This window comes from Bombina bombina, chromosome 11 (assembly GCF_027579735.1).
Source record: "Bombina bombina isolate aBomBom1 chromosome 11, aBomBom1.pri, whole genome shotgun sequence".
Taxonomy (NCBI): domain Eukaryota; kingdom Metazoa; phylum Chordata; class Amphibia; order Anura; family Bombinatoridae; genus Bombina; species Bombina bombina.
In genome coordinates, this window is record NC_069509.1 from 121586607 (window position 1) to 121613230 (window position 26624).

Genomic DNA, 26624 nt, shown 5'->3' on the forward strand with positions numbered 1-26624 from the left:
TCCTATATTTAAGAAATTATTTCCTATGGTCGACCCCAGAAAGGACTTATGGCAGACAGTCCCTAAGGTCGAGGGGGCAGTTTCTACTCTAAACAAACGCACTACTATTCCTATCGAGGATAGTTGTGCTTTCACAGATCCTATGGATAAAAAATTGGAAGGTTTGCTTAAAAAGATTTTTGTACAGCAAGGTTACCTTCTACAACCCATTTCGTGCATTGTTCCTGTCACTACAGCAGCATGGTTCTGGTTCGAGGAACTAGAAAAGTCGCTCAGTAGAGAGACTCCATATGAGGAGGTTATGGACAGAGTTCACGCACTTTAGTTGGCTAACTCTTTTATTTTAGATGCTGCTTTGCAATTAGCTAGATTAGCGGTGAAAAATATAGGGGTTTGCAATTGTGGCACGCAGAGCGCTTTGGCTAAAGTCTTGGTCAGCGGATGTATCCTCCAAGACGAAATTGCTTAACATCCCCTTCAAGGGTAAAACTCTCTTTGGACCAGAATTGAAAGAGATTACCTCAGACATCACTGGGGGAAAGGGTCACGCCCTCCCACAAGATAGGCCTTTCAAGGCCAAGAATAAGTCTAATTTTCGTTCCTTTCGTAATTTCAGGAACGGACCAGGCTCTAATGCTGCATCCTCTAAGCAAGAGGGTAATGCCTCACAGACCAAACCAGCCTGGAAACCGATGCAAGGCTGGAACAAGGGTAAGCAGGCCAAGAAGCCTGCCGCTGCTAACAAGACAGCATAAGGGAGTAGCCCCCGATCCGGGACCGGATCTACTGGGGGGCAGACTCTCTCTCTTTGCTCAGGCTTGGGCAAGAGATGTTCAGGATCCCCTGGACGCTAGAAATAGTTTCTCAGGGTTATCTTCTGGAATTCAAGGAACTACCCCCAAGGGGAAGGTTCCACATGTCTCACTTATCCTCAAACCAAATATAGAGACAGGCGTTCTTACATTGTGTAGAAGACCTGTTAAAGATGGGAGTGATACACCCAGTTCCAATGACGGAACGAGGAATGGGATTTTACTCAAATCTTTTCGTAGTTCCCAAAAAAGAGCGAACCTTCAGACCAATTCTGGATTTAAAGATCCTAAACAAATTTCTCAGGGTACCATCGTTCAAAATGGAAACCATTCGAACGATTCTACCCACTATCCAGGAAGGTCAATTTATGACTACCGTGGATCTAAATGATGCGTACCTACATATTCCTATCCACAAAGAACATCATCAGTTCCAAAGGTTCGCCTTTCTGGACAAACATTACCAGTTTGTGGCCCTCCCATTCGGATTAGCCACTGCTCCAAGGATTTTCACAAAGGTACTCGGGTCCCTTCTAGCGGTTCTAAGACCGAGGGGCATTGCAGTAGTACCATACTTGGACGACATTCTAATACAAGCGTCGTCCCTTTCAAAATCAAAGGCTCATACAGACATCGTTCTGGCCTTTCTCAGATCTCACGGATGGAAGGTGAACATAGAAAAAAGTTCTCTGTCTCCGTCAACCAGAGTTCCCTTCTTGGGAACAATAATAGATTCCTTAGAAATGAAGATCTTTCTGACAGATGTCAGAAAGTCAAAACTTCTAAGCGCTTGTCAAGTTCTTCATTCTGTTCCACGTCCTTCCATAGGTCAGTGCATGGAAGCAGTAGGGTTGATGGTTGCGGCAATGGACATAGTGCCTTTTGCGCGAATCTAAGACCATTACAACTGTGCATGCTGAAACAGTGGAATGGGGACTATACAAACTTGTCTCCAGTGATTCAAGTAGATCAGAAGACCAAAGATTCACTCCGTTTGGTGGATATCCCTGGACCACCTATCCCAGGGAATGAGCTTCCGCAGACCAGAGTGGGTCATTGTCACGACCGACGCCAGTCTAGTGGGCTGGGGTGCGGTCTGGGAATCCCTGAAAGCTCAGGGACTATGGTCTCGGGAAGAGTCTCTTCTCCCGATAAACATTCTGGAACTAAGAGCGATATTCAATGCTCTCAGGGCTTGGCCTCAGCTTACAAAGGCCAGATTCATAAGATTCCAATCAGACAACATGACGACTGTTGCGTATATCAATCATCAGGGGGGAACAAGGAGTTCCCTGGCGATGAAAGAAGTAACCAAAATAATACAATGGGCGGAGAATCACTCCTGCCATCTATCTGCGATCCACATCCCAGGTGTGGAAAACTGGGAAGCGGATTATCTGAGTCGTCAGACATTCCATCCGGGGGAGTGGGAACTCCACCCGGAGATTTTTGCCCAATTGACTCAATTATGGGGCATTCCAGACATGGATCTGATGGCGTCTCGTCAGAACTTCAAGGTTCCTTGCTACGGGTCCAGATCCAGGGATCCCAAGGCGACTCTAGTGGATGCACTAGTAGCGCCTTGGACCTTCAACCTAGCTTATGTGTTTCCACCGTTTCCTCTCATTCCCAGGCTGGTAGCCAGGATCAAACAGGAGAGGGCCTCAGTGATCTTGATAGCCCCTGCGTGGCCACGCAGGACTTGGTATGCAGACCTGGTGAATATGTCATCGGTTCCACCATGGAAGCTACCTTTGAGACAGGACCTTCTTGTTCAGGGTCCATTCGAACATCCAAATCTGGTCTCCCTCCAGCTGACGGCTTGGAGATTGAACGCTTGATTCTATCAAAGCGTGGGTTTTAGGGATGCACCGAAATGAAAATTCTGGACCGAAACCGAAACCGAAAATTCAGGATGCCCTTGGCCGAAAACCGAAACCGAAACTGACTTTTTTTTTCAAAAATGATTTTAAAATAGTTTTTTTTCTATAATTTTATTATATTACAGTTTTTAATGAATTTAATGGATCTGAAATAAAAAAAACTACAAGCCAGTAAATAAATAACCATTAACCATACTGAAATTGGACAAAAAAATAACTTTAAAAAGCAATATAAATAAAAATCTGTTAAAACTGTTTCTGTTATATATGAATGAGTGAAGAATAATATATTGTTGATTATTTAATATCAATATACATTCTTCATTCAGTTCTATGTAACAGAATCAGATTTAAGAGATTTTCTTTTGGTTTACTAGTTATCCAAATTAAGTATAGTCCTAGAAATCCTTTCTATCTATGCAAAACAGTAAGGGCTAGACAATTAAAACTTGCAAGAAATGGTTTACACTGCAGTATTAATATTTATTGGCAGATCAGGAATACTGCATGTGTAATAGTTATGTTATACACAGCTCACACACACTAATTACAGACTAAATAACAGCACAGAGCTACAGCTTGGTATTTGTTAGGTTTAATAAAGAGCAGATACACTTTGTATTAGATATTTAGCTTATAACTAGATATACTGTATATGGGTTATACACAGTAAATAGTTGTTATGCACAGCTCACACACTAATTACAGACTATATAACAGCACAGAGCTGCAGTTTGGTATTTGTCATGTTTAATAAAGAGCAGATAAGCTGTGTATTAGATATTTAGCTTATAACTAGATATATATGGATTATACACAGTAAATAGTTGTTATGCACAGCTCACACACTAATTACAGACTATATAACAGCACAGAGCTGCAGTTTGGTATTTGTCATGTTTAAAAAAGAGCAGATAAGCTGTGTATTCGATATTTATGGGTTATACACAGCTCACACACACTATGTACAGGCTATATAACAGCACAAAACTGTAGTGTGGTATTTGTTGGGTTTAATAAAGAGCAGATAAGCTTTGTATATTTAGGTTATGAGTAGATATATATATATATATATAGGTTATACAGTAAATATGTTATACACAGCTCACACACACTATTTACAGACTAAATAACAGCACAAAAAAGTCACACATGTGGTACACACACTAAGTAAAAGCCCTGCTTGTATAACTGTTTACTAGGGATTTAAAACGTAGAAGCTTTGTCTATTACTGCAATTATTCAGCATTTTGTGGAGGAAGAGTTGCTCCGGTTCAGCAGTTTAGCTCTGTTAGAGACAACGGAGGTTTGATTTACAACAGCATAACACAGAGCAACCCCCCTCTACCTCCTCACACTACACAACTGTAAATCAAACCTCCGTTGTCTCTCACAGAGCTGAACTGCTGAACCACTGAACCGGAGCAACTCTTCTTCTACAGCACTAAGCAAACAGTACACCGGAGCCTTTCAGAACAGGAAGTGCAGATTTTGCAAAAAGAGGAAGGAACCGCTCTAGGTAGGAAAGGAGGGAGGAGGCTGTGCTGCAGTGAGTGGTGTTGTGGGAAATGTAGTTGCTAATTAAACGGCCTAGAAGGCCTCTAGCTGCACCATCCTTAATTTTAGGTGCAAGTAGATGCAGTAAGCGGCGGCCAGTAAGTGTAGGTGTGGGGCAGATAGAGCACGCAATTTTCGGCCGGTTTGCCCCTCTTTCGGCCAGAATGGGATAGGCTCATTTTCGGCCGAAAATTTCGGCTGCCGAAATTTCGGTGCATCCCTAGTTTTCAGATTCTGTGATTGATACTCAGGTTCAGGCCAGAAAACCGGTAACTAGGAAGATTTACCATAAGATATGGAAAAGATATATCTGCTGGTGTGAATCCAAGGGATTACCTTGGAATAAGATAAAAATTCCTAAGATTCTTTCCTTTCTGCAAGAAGGTTTGGATAAAGGATTATCTGTGAGTTCTCTAAAGGGACAGATTTCTGCTTTATCTGTCTTACTACACAAACGACTGGCAGCTATGCCAGATGTTCAAGCATTTGTTCAGGCTCTGGTTAGGATCAAGCCTGTTTACAGACCTTTGACTCCTCCCTGGAGTTTAAATTTAGTTCTTTTAGTTCTTCAAGGGGTTCCGTTTGAACCTTTACATTCCATAGATATTAGTTGTACCTTCTTTGTGTCCGAATCCAGTTTCAAAGAAGGAACATTTGTTACACAATTTGGATGTAGTCCGTGCTCTAAAATTCTATTTAGAAGCTGCAAAAGATTTCAGACAAACATCTTCTCTGTTTGTCGTCTACTCTGGTAAAAGGAGAGGTTAAAAAGCGACTTCTACCTCTCTTTCTTTTTGGCTTAAAAGCATCATCCGATTGGCTTACGAGACTGCCGGACGGCAGCCTCCTGAAAGAATCACAGCTCACTCCACTAGGGCTGTGGCTTCCACATGGGCCTTCAAGAACGAGGCTTCTGTTGATCAGATATGTAAGGCAGCGACTTGGTCTTCACTGCACACTTTTGCCAAATTTTACAAATTTGATACTTTTGCTTCTTCGGAGGCTATTTTTGGGAGAAAGGTTTTGCAAGCCGTGGTGCCTTCCGTTTAGGTGACCTGATTTGCTCCCTCCCTTCATCCGTGTCCTAAAGCTTTGGTATTGGTTCCCACAAGTAAGGATGACGCCGTGGACCGGACACACCTATGTTGGAGAAAACAGAATTTATGCTTACCTGATGAATTACTTTCTCCAACGGTGTGTCCGGTCCACGGCCCGCCCTGGTTTTTTAATCAGGTCTGATGAATTATTTTCTCTAACTACAGTCACCACGGTACCATATGGTTTCTCCTATATTTTTCCTCCTGTCCGTCGGTCGAATTACTGGGGTGGGCGGAGCCTAGGAGGGACTATATGGCCAGCTTTGCTGGGACTCTTTGCCATTTCCTGTTGGGGAAGAGATATTCCCACAAGTAAGGATGACGCCGTGGACCGGACACACCGTTGGAGAAAGTAATTTATCAGGTAAGCATAAATTCTGTTTTTACATAAAACCTCCTACCCTCCTCAGCATTATTAAATATTACATAACTTTCACTTACAATTTATTGTTAAGCCCAGTTGATTTTCTGGGTAAAATCACTAGCGGCTCGTGTCCGCTGAATTTGATGGATCATTTCCTAAGGGCGTTCTGAACTTTTGATTGTCTCTTTCATAATGACCATAAGCACGTTAGGAAAATAAATGCATGATAGAAGTATAAAACATATCTTATATAGGAGTTTCTTTACAACATTTTTGACGATTGAGACTTAGAGAGTTTAGTGTGCTAAGGACAAGAATGTGACCCCCCCCCCCCCCCCTTTATGTGTGTAGATTTAAGCTCACGATTTTATAACACAATATATCATACTATTAGACAGCAAAGCATAATCAAGAGGGTTCATTATATTATCTGTTTAAAATTAAAAAATATAAGGTAAAAATATATTCTTTGTATTGTTCTCGAATTAAGTATATTCAAAATCTTGTACTAGATGAGTAGATGGAGAATATTTCCGTACACGTAACGGGATTTATTGTAACATTGTACTACTGATGTTTCCATGAAGTCAAAACCTGTTTTGTACTGTATAATATTTATCTTAATAAAAACTACATGTTAAAAAAAAAATAGTATTCTCTACCTGAATTTTATTTATATATATATATATATATATATATATATATATATATATATATATATATTTGGGTTTCATGTCACTTTTAAAGCAGAAATATTGAACAAATTAGAGTTAGAGACCTATGTCTGATTTAAACTAATGTAATTGCTAAAGGAGTTGGTAGTTGTCAAGAACAGGTGGGAATGTAAAGGATTTAGAATGGTCAGAAAGGCAATAACCAACATATAAAAGGAGCAGCTTAATAAATAGTCCATATAAAGATAGGAACATTGTTAGGTGGATATAATACATAAATTATATAAAAATTTTAACTGGTAAAGTTTCATTATTATTTTGTCTCAAGGGGGGAACCATCTATAAGACAGAAGCTATTACACCCCACCAACTATATAGCAGGACTATGCGACACAAGCAGCTCGCTGTAAAATGTATCAGAATTTTTTTTCTCCAACATTGGTGTGTCCGGTCCACAGCGTCATCCATAACTTGTGGGAATATTCTCTTCCCCAACAGGAAATGGCAAAGAGCACAGCAAAAGCTGTCCATATAGTCCCTCCTAGGCTCCGCCCATCCCAGTCATTCTCTTTGCCGTTGCACAGGCAACATCTCCACGGAGATGGTGAAGAGTATGTGGTGATTAGTTGTAGTTTTTTATTCTACTATCAAGAGTTTGTTATTTTAAAATAGTGCTGGTATGTACTATTTACTCTGAAACAGAAAAAGATGAAGAATTCTGTTTGTGAGAGGAATATGATTTTAGCAGCAGTAACTAAAATCGTTTGCTGTTTCCACATAGGACTGTTGAGATGAAATAACTTCAGTTGGGGGAAACAGTTAGCAGACTTTTCTGCTTAAGGTATGACTAGCCATTTTTCTAACAAGACTGTGTAATGCTGGAAGGCTGTCATTCCCCTCATGGGGACCGGTAAGCCATTTTCTTAATCAAACAGAATAAAGGGCTTAATGTGGGCTATAAAACTGGTAGACATTTTTATGGGCAAGATCGATTGCTTTATTTGGGCTTTTTATAAAGATTGATGTTGATATTCACACTTATAAAATTTGGGGAACGTTTTTTTTTTAACGTCAGGCACTGGTTTAGACACCTTTTCAGTCAGGAAGGGCCTTCCCTGTAGTAGGCTGAGCCTCATTTTCGCGCCATTACTGCGCAGTTTCTTTTTAGAGCAGGACATGCAGCTGCATGTGTGTGGGTCTGAAAGTATTTGAAAAGGTTCCTAGAAGGCTTCATTTGGTATCGTATACCCCCTGGGTTTGGTAAAGTCGCAGCAAAGGCTGTAGCTGGGACTGTAGAGGGGTTAAAACTTTAACCGGCTCCGGTTTCTTCATTTAAAGGGTTAAAGGTCTCAAATTTGGGGTGCAATGCTTTGAATGCTTTAAGACACTGTGGTGAAAATTTGGTTAAATTTGAACAATTCCTTCATAGTTTTTCACATATTCAGTAATAAAGTGTGCACTGTTTAAAATTTAAAGAGACAGTAACGGTTTTGTTTAAAACCGTTTTTGTACTTTATTGACAAGTTTAAGCCTGTTTAACATGTCTGTGCCTTCAGATAAGCTATGTTCTGTATGTATGGAAGCCAATGTGTCTCCCCCTTCAAAATTGTGTGATAATTGTGCCATAGCGTCCAAACAAAGTAAGGACACTACTGCCACAGATAGTAAAGTTGCCCAAGATGATTCATCAGATGAAAGGAGTAGACATAGTTCTACATCATCTCCTTCTGTGTCTACACCAGTTTTGCCCACGCAGGAGGCCCCTAGTACTTCTAGCGCGCCAATGCTTATTACTATGCAACAATTGACGGCAGTAATGGATAACTCCATAGCAAATATTTTATCCAAAATGCCTGCATATCGGAGAAAGCGCGATTGCTCTGTTTTAAACACTGTAGAGCAGGAGGGCGCTGATGATAATTGCTCTGTCATACCCTCACACCAATCTGAAGGGGCCGTGAGGGAGGTTTTGTCAGATGGGGAAATTTCAGATTCAGGTAGAATTTCTCAACAGGCAGAACCTGATGTTGTGACATTTATATTTAAATTAGAGCATCTCCGCGTACTGCTTAAGGAGGTGCTATCTACTCTGGATGATTGTGACAACCTGGTCATTCCAGAAAAATTGTGCAAGATGTACAAGTTCCTAGAGGTTCCGGTGCACCCCAACGCTTTTCCTATACCCAAGCGGGTGGGGGACATAGTGAATAAGGAGTGGGAGAAGCCCGGCATACCTTTTGTTCCCCCTCCTATATTTAAGAAATTATTTCCTATGGTCGACCCCAGAAAGGACTTATGGCAGACAGTCCCTAAGGTCGAGGGGGCAGTTTCTACACTAGCCAAGCGCACTACTATTCCTATCGAGGATAATTGTGCTTTCAAAGATCCTATGGATAAAAAATTGGAGGGTTTGCTTAAAAAGATTTTTGTACAGCAATGTTACCTCCTGCAACCTATTTCGTGCATTATTCCTGTCACTACAGCAGCGTGGTTCTGGTTCGAAGAACTAGAAAAGTCGCTCAGTAGAGAGAGGTTATGGACAGGGTTCACGCACTTAAGTTGGCTAATTCCTTTATTTTAGATGCCGCTTTGCAGTTAGCTAGATTAGCGGCGAAAAATTCTGGGTTTGCAATTGTGGCGCGCAGAGTGCTCTGGCTAAAGTCTTGGTCAGCGGATGTATCTTCCAAGACAAAATTGCTTAATATCCCTTTCAAGGGTAAAACTCTTTTTGGGCCAGAATTGAAAGAGATTATCTCAGACATCACTGGGGGTAAGGGCCATGCCCTCCCACAAGATAGGCCTTTCAAGGCCAAGAATAAGTCTAATTTTCGTTCCTTTCGCAATTTCAGGAACGGACCGGCCTCCAACTCTGCAGCCTCTAGACAAGAGGGTAATGCTTCGCAAACCAAACCAGCTTGGAAACCGATGCAAGGCTGGAACAAGGGTAAGCAGGCCAAGAAACCTGCTGCTGCTAACAAGACAGCATGAAGGAGTAGCCCCCGATCCGGGACCGGATCTAGTAGGGGGCAGACTCTCTCTCTTTGCTCAGGCTTGGGCAAGAGATGTTCAGTATCCCTGGGCACTAGAAATAGTTTCTCAGGGTTATCTTCTGGAAATCAAGGAACTACCCCCAAGGGGAAATTTCCACATGTCTCACTTATCCTCAAACCAAATAAAGAGACAGGCATTCTTACATTGTGTAGAAGACCTGTTAAAAATGGGAGTGATACACCCAGTTCCAACCGTGGAACAAGGAATGGGGTTTTACTCAAATCTGTTTTTGGTTCCCAAAAAAGAGGGAACTTTCAGTCCAATTCTGGATTTAAAGTTCCTAAACAAATTTCTCAGAGTGCCATCGTTCAAAATGGAAACCATTTGAACGATTTTACCTACAATCCAGGAGGGTCAATTTATGACTACCGTGGATCTAAAGGATGCGTATCTACATATTCCTATCCACAAAGATCATCATCAGTTCCTAAGGTTCGCCTTTCTGGACAAACATTACCAGTTTGTGGCTCTCCCATTCGGGCTAGCCACTGCTCCAAGGATTTTCACAAAGGTACTCGGGTCCCTTCTAGCGGTTCTAAGACCAAGGGGCATTGCAGTGGCACCTTACTTGGACGACATTCTGATACAAGCGTCGTCTCTTCCAAAGGCAAAGGCTCACACAGACATCGTTCTGGCCTTTCTCAGATCTCACGGATGGAAAGTGAGCATAGAAAAAAGTTCCCTGTCTCCGTCGACAAGAGTTCCTTTCTTGGGGACAATAATAGATTCTTTAGAAATGAAGATTTTCCTGACAGATGTCAGAAAGTCGAAACTTCTAAATGCTTGTCAAGTTCTTCACTCTGTTCCACGACCTTCCATAGCTCAGTGCATGGAAGTAGTAGGGTTGATGGTTGCAGCAATGGACATAGTTCCTTTTGCGCGAATTCATCTAAGACCATTACAACTGTGCATGCTGAAACAGTGGAATGGGGACTATACAGACTTGTCTCCAGTGATTCAAGTAGATCAGAAGACCAGAGACTCACTCCGTTGGTGGCTAACCCAGGATCACCTGTCCCAGGGAATGAGCTTCCTCAGACCAGAGTGGGTCATCGTCACGACCGACGCCAGTCTAGTGGGCTGGGGCGTGGTCTGGGACTCCCTGAAAGCTCAGGGGCTATGGTCTCGGGAAGAGTCTCTTCTCCCGATAAACATTCTGGAACTGAGAGTGATATTCAATACTCTCAGGGCTTGGCCTCAACTAGCAAAGGCCAGATTCATAAGATTCCAATCAGACAACATGACGACTGTTGCTTACATCAACCATCAGGGGGGAACAAGGAGTTCCCTGGCGATGAGAGAAGTGACCAAAATCATAAAATGGGCGGAGGATCACTCCTGCCATCTATCTGCGATCCACATCCCAGGAGTGGAAAACTGGGAGGCGGATTATCTGAGTCGTCAGACATTCCATCCGGGGGAGTGGGAACTCCACCCGGAGATATTTGCCCAGTTGACTCAATTATGGGGCATTCCAGACATGGATCTGATGGCGTCTCGTCAGAACTTCAAGGTTCCTTGCTACGGGTCCAGATCCAGGGATCCCAAGGCGACTCTAGTGGATGCATTAGTAGCGCCTTGGACCTTCAACCTAGCTTATGTGTTTCCACCGTTTCCTCTCATTCCCAGGCTGGTAGCCAGGATCAAGCAGGAGAGGGCCTCGGTGATCTTGATAGCTCCTGCGTGGCCACGCAGGACTTGGTATGCAGACCTGGTGAATATGTCATCGGCTCCACCATGGAAGCTACCTTTGAGACAGGATCTTCTAGTACAGGGTCCATTCGAACATCCAAATCTAGTTTCCCTCCAGCTAACGGCTTGGAAATTGAACGCTTGATTTTATCTAAGCGTGGGTTTTCGGATTCTGTAATAGATACTCTGGTACAAGCCAGAAAACCTGTAACTAGAAAAATTTACCATAAAATATGGAAAAGATATATCTGTTGGTGTGAATCCAAGGGATTCTCATGGAGTAAGATCAAAATTCCTAGGATCCTTTCCTTTCTCCAAGAAGGTTTGGATAAAGGATTATCAGCGAGTTCTCTAAAGGGACAGATTTCTGCTTTATCTGTCTTGTTACAAAAACGACTGGCAGCTGTGCCTGATGTTCAAGCTTTTGTTCAGGCTTTGGTCAGGATCAAGCCTGTTTACAGACATTTGACTCCTCCCTGGAGTCTGAATTTAGTTCTTTCAGTTCTTCAAGGGGTTCCGTTTGAACCTCTACATTCCATAGATATCAAGATGTTATCTTGGAAAGTTCTGTTTTTGGTTGCTATTTCTTCTGCTAGAAGAGTTTCTGAGTTATCTGCTTTGCAGTGTAATCCGCCCTATCTGTTGTTCCATTCAGATAAGGTTGTTTTGCGTACTAAACCTGGTTTCCTTCCAAAGGTTGTTTCCAACAAGAATATTAACCAGGAAATAGTTGTGCCTTCTTTGTGTCCGAATCCAGTTTCAAAGAAGGAACGTTTGTTACACAATTTAGATGTAGTTCGTGCTTTAAAGTTCTATTTAGAAGCAACAAAGGATTTCAGACAAACGTCTTCTCTGTTTGTCGTTTATTCTGGCAAGAGGAGAGGTCAAAAAGCTACTGCTACCTCTCTTTCCTTTTGGCTGAAAAGCATAATCCGATTGGCTTACGAGACTGCCGGACAGCAGCCTCCTGAACGCATCACAGCTCACTCTTCTAGGGCTGTGGCTTCCACATGGGCCTTCAAGAACGAGGCTTCTGTTGATCAGATATGTAAGGCAGCGACTTGGTCTTCCCTGCACACTTTTGCCAAATTCTACAAATTTGATACTTTTGCTTCTTCGGAGGCTATTTTTGGGAGAAAGGTTTTGCAAGCCGTGGTGCCTTCTGTTTAGATAACCTGATTGGCTCCCTCCCTTCATCCGTGTCCTAAAGCTTTGGTATTGGTTCCCACAATTTATGGATGACGCCGTGGACCGGACACACCAATGTTGGAGAAAACAGAATTTATGCTTACCTGATAAATTACTTTCTCCAACGGTGTGTCCGGTCCACGGCCCGCCCTGGTTTTTTAATCAGGTTTGATGAATTTCTTTAACTACAGTCACCACGGCACCTTATGGTTTGTCCTGTTTTTTCTCCTGTCCGTCGGTCGAATGACTGGGGTGGGCGGAGCCTAGGAGGGACTATATGGACAGCTTTTGCTGTGCTCTTTGCCATTTCCTGTTGGGGAAGAGAATATTCCCACAAGTTATGGATGACGCCGTGGACCGGACACACCGTTGGAGAAAGTAATTTATCAGGTAAGCATAAATTCAGTTTTTTATTTATGATACTCAACACTACTAGCTAAGCTCATACACATTTGAGCCAAATGGATGCTATATAAGTTACCTAATAGAGGGTACTCAAAGGGACAGTCTAGTCAAAATTAAACTTCCATGACTCGGATAGGGCGTGTAATTTTAAGCAACTTTCCAATGTATTTTTGTCATCCGATTTTCTTTGTTCTTTTTGTATTCTTTGTTGAAAGCTAAACCTAGATAAGCTAATATGCTAATTTCTAAGAGATTGAAGGCATCTTCTTATCTCAGTGCATTTTGTCAATTTTTCACAGCTAGGCAGCACTAGTTAATGTGGGCCATATAGATAACATTGTGTTCACTCCTGTGGAGCTATTTATGAGTCAGCACTGATTGGCTAAAATGCAAGTCTGTCAAAAGAACTGAAATAAGGGGGCAGTCTGCTGAGGCTTAGATACAAGGTAATCACAGAGGTAAAATGTGTATTAATATAAACATGTTGGTTATACGAAACTGGGGAATGGGTAATAAAGGGATTATATATATATTAGTAGTAATAAGTCTATCTAACAGTATACTGGCCCTTTTTCAGACAGACATTAGAAATTAATCCATGTAAGCCTGAAAGATAAAACATTAAAATGTAGGAAAGTCTACAATGTTTTGCACTTGTCCATGTCTATAAGCAAATCCGCAAAGAATATGACAAAATGAGCACTTGGTTTAAAGGCACAACAAAACGTTGTCTCTACAGTCACATACTGATCTAGAAATTAGTAAAATTCTATCACCCCTATCTACATTAATAAACATTTCTTTCATACAGTTGGTGATAGTCCACAATCCATTACTCTTGGGAATTATTATTTTCTACCAGTAGGAGGAGGCATAGATTCCCAAACCCCAAGAGCTTTACCTCTCCCACCTCACACATACTTTAGTCTTTACTTTGCCTCCCCTGGAGGTGGTTGAAGAATGAAGATGGGCATATGATTTTTCGGAGAAAATTGATTGAGGCCTGCTTTCCCTTCAAAGCACAGTGCTTGTCAGAGGGATGTATTTGGGGTATGGTTTATGATTTTTTGCTTAACCTTATGGAAAATTTTCTTAAGCCCTCTATAATCGTTCACAGGGACTTGTCTTTTGCCTCCCTTTATGGATCTACAATATACTCCTATTTAATAACCTCTACTGATATGTTTCAGTAGTGGTTTGGCTATCTGCTATTTGATTGTTAATGGATACATGTCTGTTGGTTAGTATCTTTTAGTTTAACATTTAGACACTCTTATAGCTATGTTATGGGCCCTTTTTTTAATAAAACTTATCTATATACGTTGTTTATATATGGCCCTGGGACAGATCCTTTTCCCCATTTCCTTGCTTTTGCGCGCAACAACTTTTTTGGCAAGCTTATTTTTTTCATGAGTTGGCCTGGTTTGCACGTTTTGGGATTGCGCACGTCTGGTTTACGCTTATCGGGCTAGCACACATCCTTTTAGTCTACTATAGTTTTTCTGTGCACTAGGTTTTGCCTGTCGGGTTAGCGCACACTCCTCTAGTCTTCCTATAGTTTTTCCCGCACATTTGTTAACGCACGTTGGGTTAGCACGTTTGCATGGTTATGCACATCTTGGGTTTTTTGATGCACATAATCTCCTTCTTAGTTGTGAGTTACTTGGCGCGCAGTCGGATGTTAAGTTTATTTCTCCTGTTTTGTTTTTCAGTTTGACTTAGCGCACATTGCTCCTATTAAAGCTGCTTAGGAAGGGGTTATGGTTTCCATGCCACAAGAGCTTTTTTTTTAGGGGGTTTAATAGTGTTTGTTGTATAGCTTTGCCATATGCTGTAATGGAGGATCCTGTCTCTAAATCTACCCAAGAAACTGAGTCTCCTGAACACTTTTCTACAATTATTAGGTGTACTCCTTGTAAGAAAGCTAAAGATCTTCATTTTTCCAGCTCATTTACATGGCTGATGTTTATATTTTTTTTAATCTAATCAGACCAATCTAATGCTATTTCTTTGGTTACGAATGCACATACTCTTTGTTCATTACAGGTTAATGTTCCTGCCATGATTTTTTTTTTTTTTTTTATCAAGGCTGCAGTTTCTGAAGCATTGGCTGCTCTCTTGCCTTCAAACAAGCGCAAAAGGTCAGTTCAGAATTTACTTTCTGCAAGTGCTATGTGCCCTGAGACCAGGGTTTGTTTGTTTTTCCAGATGGTGGTTTTCTCTGGAGATGAGGATTCCTCATCTGAGGTTGAACCTGATATTTCCTCTCTTTTTTGATTAAAGTTAAACAAATCCATTCTCTTTTAAAAGAGGTCCTAGTTACTTTAGAGGTTAAAGATCCTAAAGTTTCTGATGATAAGCCTTGTAATCGTTTAAATTCACATTTTATGACTGTTGTTAATCTCCCTGAGATTTTCCCTGTTCCTGATGCTGTCTCTAGAATCCAGAGAAAGAGGGGCAGCACCGTATAGAAATCAATATATATTAGCACACAAACACAGCAACGTTTTGGGAACTACTTCCCTTAGTCATGCAATAAACACATAATGGTACAAAACATCCTTATATACCCTTATGGCCACCAGGGGACAGTAGAGCTATATTTACAAAATTAACTCTTTCAAATACAGAATTTGGAAAAATAAGTCATAATTATTTAGAATGCAATGTATCCTTACACTGAACCACAGCCATATATACAATAAAAAGGCTATTTTAAGAAGGAATTCATACGATTCAGAAGTACAAAAGGAAAAATATCTGGAATCACATAAAAAATCATAAGAACACAGAGAGATCCCAGTCTCTGTTCATGCCATCAGGTTCTAGGGTACCTAATTCATGTATCCAAAAACATTCCCTTTGTTTTAATAAGAGGTCTCTATTGCCCCCTCTCTTAGGTCTAGGGACAAACTCAATGACATGAAATCTGAGCTGATTAACAACATGTCCCATTTTAGAGAAATGACATGATACAGGGGCAAGTTTATTAGTCCTAATGGTGCTCTTGTGTTTTATTACTCTGTCTCTGATGCACCTTGTCATCTCACCGACATAGCCCCGGCCACAAGGACATTTGACCAAGTAAATAACATATTGGGTTTGACAGGTGAAATAACCATTAATTTGATACTTCTTGCAGTACTTGGATGGTAAAAAAAATTATCCTTTAATCATGCTCTCACAACAGGAGCATCCTAGTCAAGGATAACAACCTCTGTTTTTACTGGTCTAATACCTTTGTTTGTCAATATTAGAATGGGAACCAAAGTCAGCCCTAATCAATTTTTGATGAATATTATAGCCTCTCTTAAAAGCAGGCATGGGAGTTTCAACAAACTCAGGAACATTTGGATTACATTTGGCAAGAATATCGCAATGCTTTTTGATAATGCCCTGTATTAAGTGACTCTAAGAATAAAATTCAGATATGAAGACCATCTGCTGGTCATTATGTTTTTTTTTTTTTTAATTCAAACCTTCTTGGGATCTAATAAGGTCTATCTAGGGATAGCTGAGACCAAGCTTATCTTATTTTCAATAATGGTCAGCGGATAGCCTCTCTACAAAGCGATCCCTCATTTACTTGAGCCTTAAATCGAACAAATCCTCATCAGTAACAATTCTACGTACCCTTAGTAATTGGCTGTGAGAAAGAGCCTTTAAAAGCGCTAAAGTATGAGCACTATCGAAATTTAAAATACTGGTATGGTCAGTAGTTTTTTTTTTTTTTTTTTTAAATATCCACTTTCAATGAAGTACCAGATTTAATAACCCTAGTGTCAAGAAACACCAGGCCCTCCTCACTGTAGGTGAGTTTAAATTTGAAATGGCTGGTAGAGCTATTAAGGTCATTTACAAAAGCAGTAGGTTCCAATGTCGCCCAACCAAATCCCAAAGACATCATCAATATAGCGTCACCGACAGGCGCCATACCGAATGAAGTCTAAATTGGGAAAAAAAAACATTTTTCTTTAAACATGTCTTGCCTGATGCTGTCTCTGACATGATCTCTGGGGACTGGTCAAAGCCAGGTATGTCTTTTTCTCCTTCTGCAAGGTTTAAAAAGTTATATCCATTACCTGCTGCTAATCTAGATTTCTGGGAAACAGTTCCTAAATTGGATGGGGTTCCACTTTGGACAGACTTACTACTATTGCTTTGGAAGACAGTACTTCTTTTAACTATCCTTTAGACAGAAAGCTGGAATCTTTTCATAGAATGGCCTTTTTACTTGCAGGTTATATTCCTAGACCAGCTATTTCTGAGGCGTCAGTTACTATTGGTGTTCCCCAAGGGTCAGTTCTTGGGCCTGTTTTGTTTAACATGTTCATAAGTGATATTGGAAGTGGGCTTAAGGGGAAGGTTTGCTTGTTTGCTGATGATACAAAAATTTGTAACAAGGTAGATGTTCCAGGAGGGGTTGATCAAATGAACAGTGATATTAAAAAACTAGAGGACTGGTCAAATAAATGGAATCTGAAATGTAATATTACCAAGAGCAAAATTATGCATATAGGATCCAAAAACCCGAAGGCCAATTATAGTTTCAATGGTACATTACCTACTGTAACTAAAGAAGAAAGGGACTTGGGAATTATTATTTCAGATGATTTAAAATTTGGTACAAATGCAGCAGTGCAGCCAGAAAGGCCAGTCGAATACTTGGCTGCATTAGAGGAGGTATTAGTAGCAGAAATAGTAAGGTTCTTATGCCACTTTACAGATCATACGTTAGGCCAAATCTGGAATACTGTGTAAAGTTCTGGAGACCATATCTTCAGAAAGATATAAATAATCTAGAAGCTGTCCAAAGGAGGGCTAATAAAATGGTACATGGTCTAAAATATAAAACATACAAAGTAAGACTCTGATCTAAATATGTATAGTTTAGAGGATAGAAGGGAAAGAGGTGAAATGATAGAAACCTTCAAATATATGAAGGGACTTAATACAATAGAAGCTGAAAGCATTTTTCACAAACAAAATAAATGTCAAAGCAAGGGGTCACAATCTAAAGTTAGAGGGTAACCGATTCAGAAGAAATTTGAGAAAGCATTTTTTTTACAGAAAGGGTGGTGAATTCATGGAATAAACTTCCATTTGAGGTTGCAAACACAAAGACTGTAAAGGAATTCAAAAATGCCTGGGACATGCATAAGGCTATCCTAAGGAAAAAGTAACATGTAATATGGGTAGACTTGATGGGCCTTTTTGGTTCTTATCTACCATCAAATTCTATTATTCAGGGGGCTTCTTTTGCTCATCCTACCTGGACTGTGGTTACTACAGATGCAAGCCTTTCAGGTTAGGGAGCTTTCTGGGGGTCTCTTACAGCACACAGAATTTAGGATCCTTGGGAAGCGAGTTTACCATTCAATGTTCTGGAACTCTGTGCAATTTTCAGGGCCCTTCAAGTCTGGCTTCTATTGAAAAGGGAGTCTCATCAATGTCATAGCAGTAGCTTATATCAACCATCAGAGGGAACTTGCAGTTCCCTGGCAATGATGGAGGTGTCTCAGATTCGCTCCTGGGCAGAAGCCAATTCATTTCACATCCCAGGAGCGAACAATTTGGAGGCAGTTTCTCGTTGGTCTGTTGATGTTTTGAACATCGGGGCCTGAAGGACAAGTGACCCCTTATTTAGCACAAATGGGGGAGGGGTTATATGGACTCTATTAGAGCCCAACTCACTTTAAGTGCGCTACCTGCTTTTTTAGGTTATTACCATTTTTGGTTTAACACCTGTATTTTACAGGTATAAGAGGCATCTTACATGAAAGAGGAAGATTGCCCTTTCAGATGAGGGGACACATGCCCCTGTAAAATGAAGACCATCAGTGCTATAGACATTTGCATTGGAAATAAATTATGATTCTAATAATAATAATCATTATTATCCTTAAAGCACAATTACATGCACTTAAAAGGGATGTTTAACCTTGGGTGTGGGGGGCTAAAACAAAGCCACCCTTTTCTGTTAGAGGAATAAGTGATGCCTTATTTGAAAAAAAGGAGTCTGTCCCTTCACATGAGTGGTTACTTATCCCTCTAGCAAAAAAAGGTGTGATATAGGCTATGTCAGAACCCACCTCCCTCAGGTTAACCTGCACTTTAAGTGCTGCCCTAAGTTGCCCCCTACAATACATAGACAAACTTGAGACCCATTATTTGAAAACGGTAATCATGCTCTTTCCAATGAGTGGTCCTGAATTTGTCACTCCAGATAATTGTTATAACAATAAGAAATACAGCATTGGCTCTATTTTGGGGGTCTGAAAATTTTTAAGAGGCTTTTATTACCCTTTCACCATAGAAATGTACCATGAAACCCTTCATTTAAAAACGTAAGATCACATGTTGTAAATAAGGGGGTTTCATAGCCTTATAGCAGGGGTATGAAGCACATTCTATCCATGGGCCACTTTTAAAGTGTTCTTCTCCCATGGGGCCACTTGAACAAAATGAGTGCTCTGGAACTGGATACAATAGTAACTGGCTGTGACATTTACCCAAGTAGTGCATGGTAGGAGCAGTAGTCCACAATAGACATACACAGTGTATATTTATCTTGTGAGTGCCTAGTAAAGTGATCATTCTGGAACTGAATAAAAAGTGACATTTATCCAAGCAGTGCACCAGGGGGGTCTACACTGGATAATGCATTCTTGTCTTTATATCCATCTTGTGAGTGCCTATATAGAACATCAACTTGTTACACCACTTAGAACCCTAAAAAAATGATGGGACCAAATTAATAATTTACCTAATAAACAAGAAAGGGCCAGATTAAACTATTTTGAGGGCTGCATATGGCCCCAGGGCCAGTAGTTTAAGACCATTGTCTTATAGCTATGAAGTGATAGCCTGGCACTAGCTGCTAGCCTAATTTTCCTGCGTTGTTGATGTTAAGTCTCATAGACCCATGTTTCTCTGAACTAAAACAACTTTTAAGAATCTAAATAAATGGGGGAATTGGGAAAATGTAAAAAAATATGTGATACTTTGTGAAATGTTATATAGGATTACTTTTGCTACAACAATTTTTTTTTTTAATATTATGTGGTATACTGATTGAGTTTGGACAAGGACAGGAACATGCATACATTGTCAAAATGGTTTAAAGTCACTACTCTGGGTAATAAGAATATTGTGTTATTTTAAAATATATGTAATATTTGTATGTTTAGATATTTTATATCATATATCTTTTCATTTTTTTGTATAAATTGCAAGATGGTTCATAGTGCCTAGAATATTACATTTTATCTTCTGATTTTTAATGATCAATTGTTATTGGAAAAAAGTTTGTGAGATTTCAGTGAGAGACAAACAGCTAAAAACCTCTCCAGCACAGGAGTGTGAAAATGGATCAGCAGTAAAGTGTTTAAATTATTGTCTTTGTCGATTAAAAGTTTTTACCTTCTGGAACTTATTTAGATACTGTTGATATACTTGATTCTTTAGCCAAAATAATCCTATAGAGAAGCATTTTAATTTGTTTAAAGGGACGTTAAACTTCATCTAATTTGATTTCACTCACTATGGAAGATAGTCCCTTTAATAAAGAGTAGGACAGGAAACCCAGAGCTTCAGAACCAAGCCAAAAAGGGGCCAATGTTGTACCAGAGGTTGGCTTTTTTCTTTCAAATAATGGTGAGAATCCACACATGATCACTTGGGGGACATATTTTCTGTCCACCAGGAGAAGGCAGAACATACCTACATTACAGTTTTACCCACCCTCATATCCCTGAATTCCCCAGTTATATTTTGCCTTAAGCATGGAGAACGTGAAACTGAAGTGCTTTTTCTTAACAGCGATTGATAGGAGTTCCCTTTCTGATCTGGGACCCATTTCTCCGCTTTAAAAGTGCCTCCTGCACAAATAGGTCAACAAACAAGTTCAGCTGGGCAATGAGAAATCTCCCAGTATGGAGATGTCACAACCTCATCCCCCCAGGTGAAATGCAGAGTTATCTGCTAATCCCGTGATCTACAGTTAGCTGCTGTCAAATTTTCACCTTCCATGACCCACTGGCTTATTGCCTAAACATCTATACGTAGTGTTCACATGACCTGATGGTATTATTGTATTTAGACACTTTAGCAAATTTTAAGGCACTCTGAGAAAATTAAAGGACCACTAAATAGAATAGCATAATCAATAAATGCAGAATAAAGAGGCAATGCAAAAGCACTCCTTTTTGAATTTCAAATGAGTAGTAGTTTTTTTCGGACAAAAATGATAGTTTGTTACATTTTCCTTAATAATGCATCATGCGACAGCCATCTTTCAATAACCAAATGCATATATGTATATCCTGGGAATCTTGCACATGCTCAGTAGGAACTGGTGCCTCTGAAAGTTTGTGTATATAAAAAGACTGTGCATATTTAGATAATGGAGATGAATTGGAAAGTTATTTAAAATGTTGTGCTCTATCTAAATGATGAAAGTTTAATTTTGACTTGACTGTCCCTTTAAATAAACTTGTTAAGAGATTACCAGTTCCGACACAGACACATTTGATGTCCCTTTCATTACTGTTTGTGAATTTGCTTTAAAGATTGCCATAAGTGTTCGTAAGAATTGAGAGGCAGATCCACTATTTGTAGATTTGGGCTACTATAACTGAGCATTGAAATTGTTTGGGTTTATAATTTCTATAATGGCTAGTTCCACCTCCTTACTCAGTTTGGTCACCATTGAGGTTCATTATATCAGGAATATGACTATTTAAAGGGACACTAAACCCAATTTCTCCTACATTGGTGTGTCCGGTCCACGGCTTCATCCTTACATGTGGGATATTCTCATTCCCTACAGGAAGTGGCAAAGAGAGCACAACAGCAGAGCTGTCCATATAGCTCCCCCTCTAGCTCCGCCCCCAGTCATTCTCTTTGTTGCTTTGAACAAGTAGCATCTCCACGGGGGTAGTAAAGAGTATGTGGTGTTAGTTGTAGTTTTTTATTTCTTCTATCAAGAGTTTGTTATTTTAAAATAGTGCCGGTTTGTACTATTTACTCTGCAGCAGAAAGTGAAAAAGATTTCTGTTGAGAGGAGTATGATTTTAGCACCAGTAACTAAAATACATTGCTGTTCCCACGCAGGACTGTTGAAACCAGAGAACATCAGTTGGGGGGAACAGTTTGCAGGCTTAACTGCTTCAGATATGATCAGTCATTTTTCTAACAAGACCATGTAATGCTAGAAGACTGTCAGAAATTCCCTCTGGGATAGGTAAGCCATTTTTTCTTAGACTCTGTATAAAATGATGGCTTATATTTAGGGCTCTATGCTGGTTGACACTATTGTGGGCTTTAAAATCGATTGCTTTTTAGCATGTTTTTCACTATAAATAAGGTGTTTTTGCAGACTTTAAAACACTTTTGGGGTTTAATTTCGGCCTGGCACTTATTTGGACACCTAAATCTAGTCAGAAAGGCCCCTCCACTCTGGAATGAAGAGGGAGGAGGCCTCATTTTCAGGCCTCAATTGCGCAGTTGATTTTGCCTAGGCAGTCCATGCAGCTTCATGTGGGGCATCAGAAAGGACTCCAGGGAGGCTTATTTCCTACTGAAATAATCCCTAACAAAGGTAAAGGCTCCAGGGGAAGCTGGGGCTAGTACTGTAGTGTGTTAACCGGTTAATAACTGTTATTAGCTCCGGTTTGGGCATTAAGGGGTTAATTGGTCTGAAAATTTATGTGCAATCTTTTCAAAGCATTAAGGCTCTGTGGTGAAAATTTCATTAAAATTGGATGTTTATTTCATGGTTTTTTGAACAATAGCACTTAAAAATATAGCCCAAGATGATTCTTTAGCTGAAAGTAGTGAAGATAGCTTGCTTTCCTCTCCTTCTGTGTCAACACCAGCTATGCCCGCGCAGGCGATGCCCAGTACATCTAGTGCACCAATTGCGATTACTATGCAACAATTAGCATTTTTTATCCAAACTGCCAGCCTTTCCTAGGAAGCGTGATTGCTCAGTTGTAAACACAGACAATGAGCAAGCAGACGCAGAGGATAATTTATCCGTAGTGCCCTCACATCAAGCTGACTTGGCGGTGAGGGAGGGCCTGTCTGAGGGAGAAATTTCTGACAGGAAAAGTTTCTCAGCAGGCAGAGCCTGATACCATAACATTTAAATTTAAGCTAGAACACCTCCGTGCCCTACTTAAGGAGGTCCTAGCTGCACTTGATGATTGTGATCCTTTGGTGATCCCAGAAAAATTGTGTAAAATGGACAATATCCTAGAGGTCCCAGTACACACTGATGCGTTTGCGATACCTAAGATGGCGGATATAGTGACTAAGGAGTGGGAGAAGCCAGGTGTTCCTTTTGTTCCCCCTCCTATATTTAAGAAAATGTTCCCCATTGTTGACCCCAGAAGGGACGCATGGCAGACGGTCCCTAAGGTAGAGGGGGCAGTTTCAACGTTAGCTAAGCGCACAACTATTCCAATAGAGGACAGTTGCGCTTTCAAAGATCCTATGGATAAAAAATTAGAAGGATTGCTTAATAAAATTTTTGTTCAGCAAGGTTTCCTTCTTCAACCAATTTCGTGCATTATTCCTGTCACCACGGCGGCGTCTTTTTGGTTCGATGAACTAGAAAATTCGCTCCAGAAGGAGACTCCATATGATGAAGTCATGGACAGAATTCACGCACTGAAGTTGGCTAATTCCTTTATTTTAGATGCCGCTTTTCATTAGCTAAATTAGCGGCGAAAAATTCAGGTTTTGCAATAGTGGCGCGCAGGGCGCTTTGGCTAAAATCTTGGTCGGCGGATGTGTCGTCCAAAACAAAATTGCTTACTATTCCTTTCAAGGGTAAGACCCTATTCGGGCCAGAATTGAAAGAGATTATTTCAGACATCACTGGGGGAAAGGGCCATGCCCTTCCACAGGATAGACCTTTCAAAGCAAAAAATAAGTCTAATTTTCATTCCTTTCGCAATTTCAGGAACGGACCGGCTCCTAGCTCTACAGCCTCTAGACAAGAGGGTAACCCTTCCCAGCCCAAACCAGCATGGAAACCATTGCAAGGCTGGAACAAGGGGAAACAGGCCAAGAAGCCTGCTGCTGCTACCAAATCAGCATGAAAGGATAGCCCCCGATCCGGGACCGGATCTGGTAGGGGGCAGACTCTCTCTCTTTGCTCAGGCTTGGGCAAGAGATGTCCTAGACCCCTGGGCTTTAGAAATTGTCTCTCAGGGGTATCTCCTAGAATTCAAGGACCTTCCTCCAAAGGGAAGGTTTCACATGTCTCGCTTGTCTTTATACCAGACAAAGAGACGGGCATTCTTACATTGCGTAGAAGACCTTTTAAAAATGGGAATGATACACCCAGTTCCAAAAGCAGAACAAGGACTTGGTTTTTACTCAAACCTGTTTGTAGTTCCCAAAAAGGAGGGAACGTTCAGGCCAATTCTGGACTTAAAGATCCTAACGTTGGTTACACAATCTAGATGTGGTTCGTGATTTAAAATTCTTTCTAGACGCAACAAAGGATTTCAGACAGACATCTTCATTGTTTGTCGTCTATTCTGGTAAGAGGAGAGGTCAGAAAGCTACTGCTACCTCTCTTTCCTTCTGGTTAAAAAGCATCATCCGATTGGCTTATGAGACTGCTGGACGGCAGCCTCCTGAACGAATTACTGCTCATTCTACTAGAGTTGTGGCTTCCACATGGGCCTTCAAGAATGAGGCTTCTGTTGATCAGATCTGTAAGGCAGCGACGTGGTCTTCTCTGCATACTTTTGCCAAATTTTACAAATTCGATACTTATGCTTCTTCGGAGGCTATTTTTGGGAGAAAGGTTTTACAAGCAGTGGTACCTTCCATTTAGGTTACCTGTCTTGCTCCCTCCCTTCATCCGTGTCCTAAAGCTTTGGTATTGGTTCCCACAAGTAAGGATGAAGCCGTGGACCAGACACACCAATGTAGGAGAAAACAGAATTTATGTTTACCTGATAAATTTTTCTCCTACGGTGTGTCCGGTCCACGGCCCACCCTGGCTTTTAGTCAGGTTTAAAATTTTTGTTTTTGTACACTACAGTCACCACTGCACCCTATGGTTCTCCTTTTTCTCCTGACCGTCGGTCGAATGACTGGGGGGCGGAGCTAGAGGGGGGAGCGATATGGACAGCTCTGCTGTTGTGCTCTCTTTGCCACTTCCTGTAGGGAATGAGAATATCCCACAAGTAAGGATGAAGCCATGGACCGGACACACCATAGGAGAAAGAAATTTATCAGGTAAACATAAATTCTGTTTTTTTTCTTTATTGACTCAGATAGAACACGCAATATTAAGCAACTTTCGAATTTACTCCTATTATACATATTTCTTCGTTCTCTTGCTATCTTTATTTAAAAAGCAAGAATGTAAAGCGAGCCGGGCCATTTTTGGTTGAGAACCTGGGTTATGCTTGCTTATTGGTTTGCTAACTATATCCACCAATAAGCAAGTGATTTCCATGGTGCTGAACCTAAAATGGGCTGGCTCTTAAACTTTAAATTCCTACTTTTTAAGTGCAGCTTTCTGTGTCACCCAAGATGTTTACCATAACAAAATGTATCTCTATTTTATAACTTATTTCTTTAATAATTACTCTTGATAATATTTTCATTTTCATTCAAGGCTGCAGAAGTACTTGCATCTAATTTACCAAAGTGGCAGGAGACGTGCAGTGATGTCAACCACGTACCTGAAACAGTCTTAAATACAGTTCAACAACTGAAGACCCCAGGATCCACCCCCATCTCAGGAACCCCAGAACCTTCTCCACTTATGGACAAAAGATCAATGGTAAGACAGTGCTTTAAATTGTAGTACATAGTTGTAGGTTAACAAAATGTATGTAAATAAACGTGTGTGAAAGGAATGTTAAATCATAAATCAAAAATATTATTTAGATTTGTCAGTGAGCTCTTCAGTAAGACTTATATTTACCTAATAGTTCCATGTTTAAGTTCTGTACTCTTAAGTAGATAGAATGCCTGCCATAGGAATATGTGTCGTGGATAATCCAGTTTGGGCTGGAAAAAGATTTGACACCTCTTAGTGTACCTCTTAGTAGAGCATGCTTATCACACTTTGAGTATTTTTTATAGGGACAACCTTCCTACTTCCAACATAGACAATAATCACATCAGATGTAAGTCTCTCGGGTTTGGGTGCAGTATTGGGGTCCCAGAGAGCACAAGGCGTTTGATCTCCTCAGGAGTTAAGGTTACCTTTAAATATTCTACAATTCTGTGTAATCTTCAGGGCCTTTCAGAGCTGGCCTCTCCTGTAAAAAGAGACTCATCTGCATTTTCAATCAGACAATGTTCAGTGACCTATATCATTCATCAAGGGAAACCTGCAGTTATCTAACAGTAATGGAGGTCTCCCGAATTTTTACTTGGGAAAATAACAATAACTGTACATATTCCAAGTTGAACAACTGGGTAGCAGATTATCTGTCGCAAATCCTTTCATACTAGGGAATGGCCTATTCATCTGGATGTTTTTATCCATATTGTAGATCAGTGGGGTCTACCAGAGATAAACATAAAGGCTTCTTGTTTGTTCAATAAACTTACTAGATCTGGAGCTCCTTGGTCTTTTCGTCTTGCTTACATATTTCCTCCAACAGTTCTACTGTCAACACTGATTGCTTTGATCACACAAGAGCTCTCACCATTAATTCTGATTGCGCCTGCTTGGCCGCGCAGAACTTGGTTTGCGGATCTGGTACAAATGTCCTGCTATCTCAAGGTCTCTTCTTTCATCAAGATTGAACACCTAATTTATCACAAAAATTCGAAATAAAGTTCTTTCCTGGTGTGAAAGACAAGATTTTAGCTGGGATTATTCTAGAATTTCTAAAATCTTTCAATTTTAACTAGAG

The 26624-nt window shown here is 40.5% G+C and overlaps 1 protein-coding gene across 1 annotated transcript in view; it reads left to right on the forward strand.

Moving 5' to 3' along the window:
• BAIAP2L1 (BAR/IMD domain containing adaptor protein 2 like 1) overlaps positions 1–26624 on the forward strand; it is a 435923-nt gene that overhangs the window by 294304 nt on the left and 114995 nt on the right. Inside the window, exon 8 of the mRNA XM_053694428.1 lies at positions 25370–25537. Within this exon, the coding sequence (XP_053550403.1) occupies positions 25370–25537 (168 nt within the window). The remainder of the gene's footprint in view (positions 1–25369; positions 25538–26624) is intronic.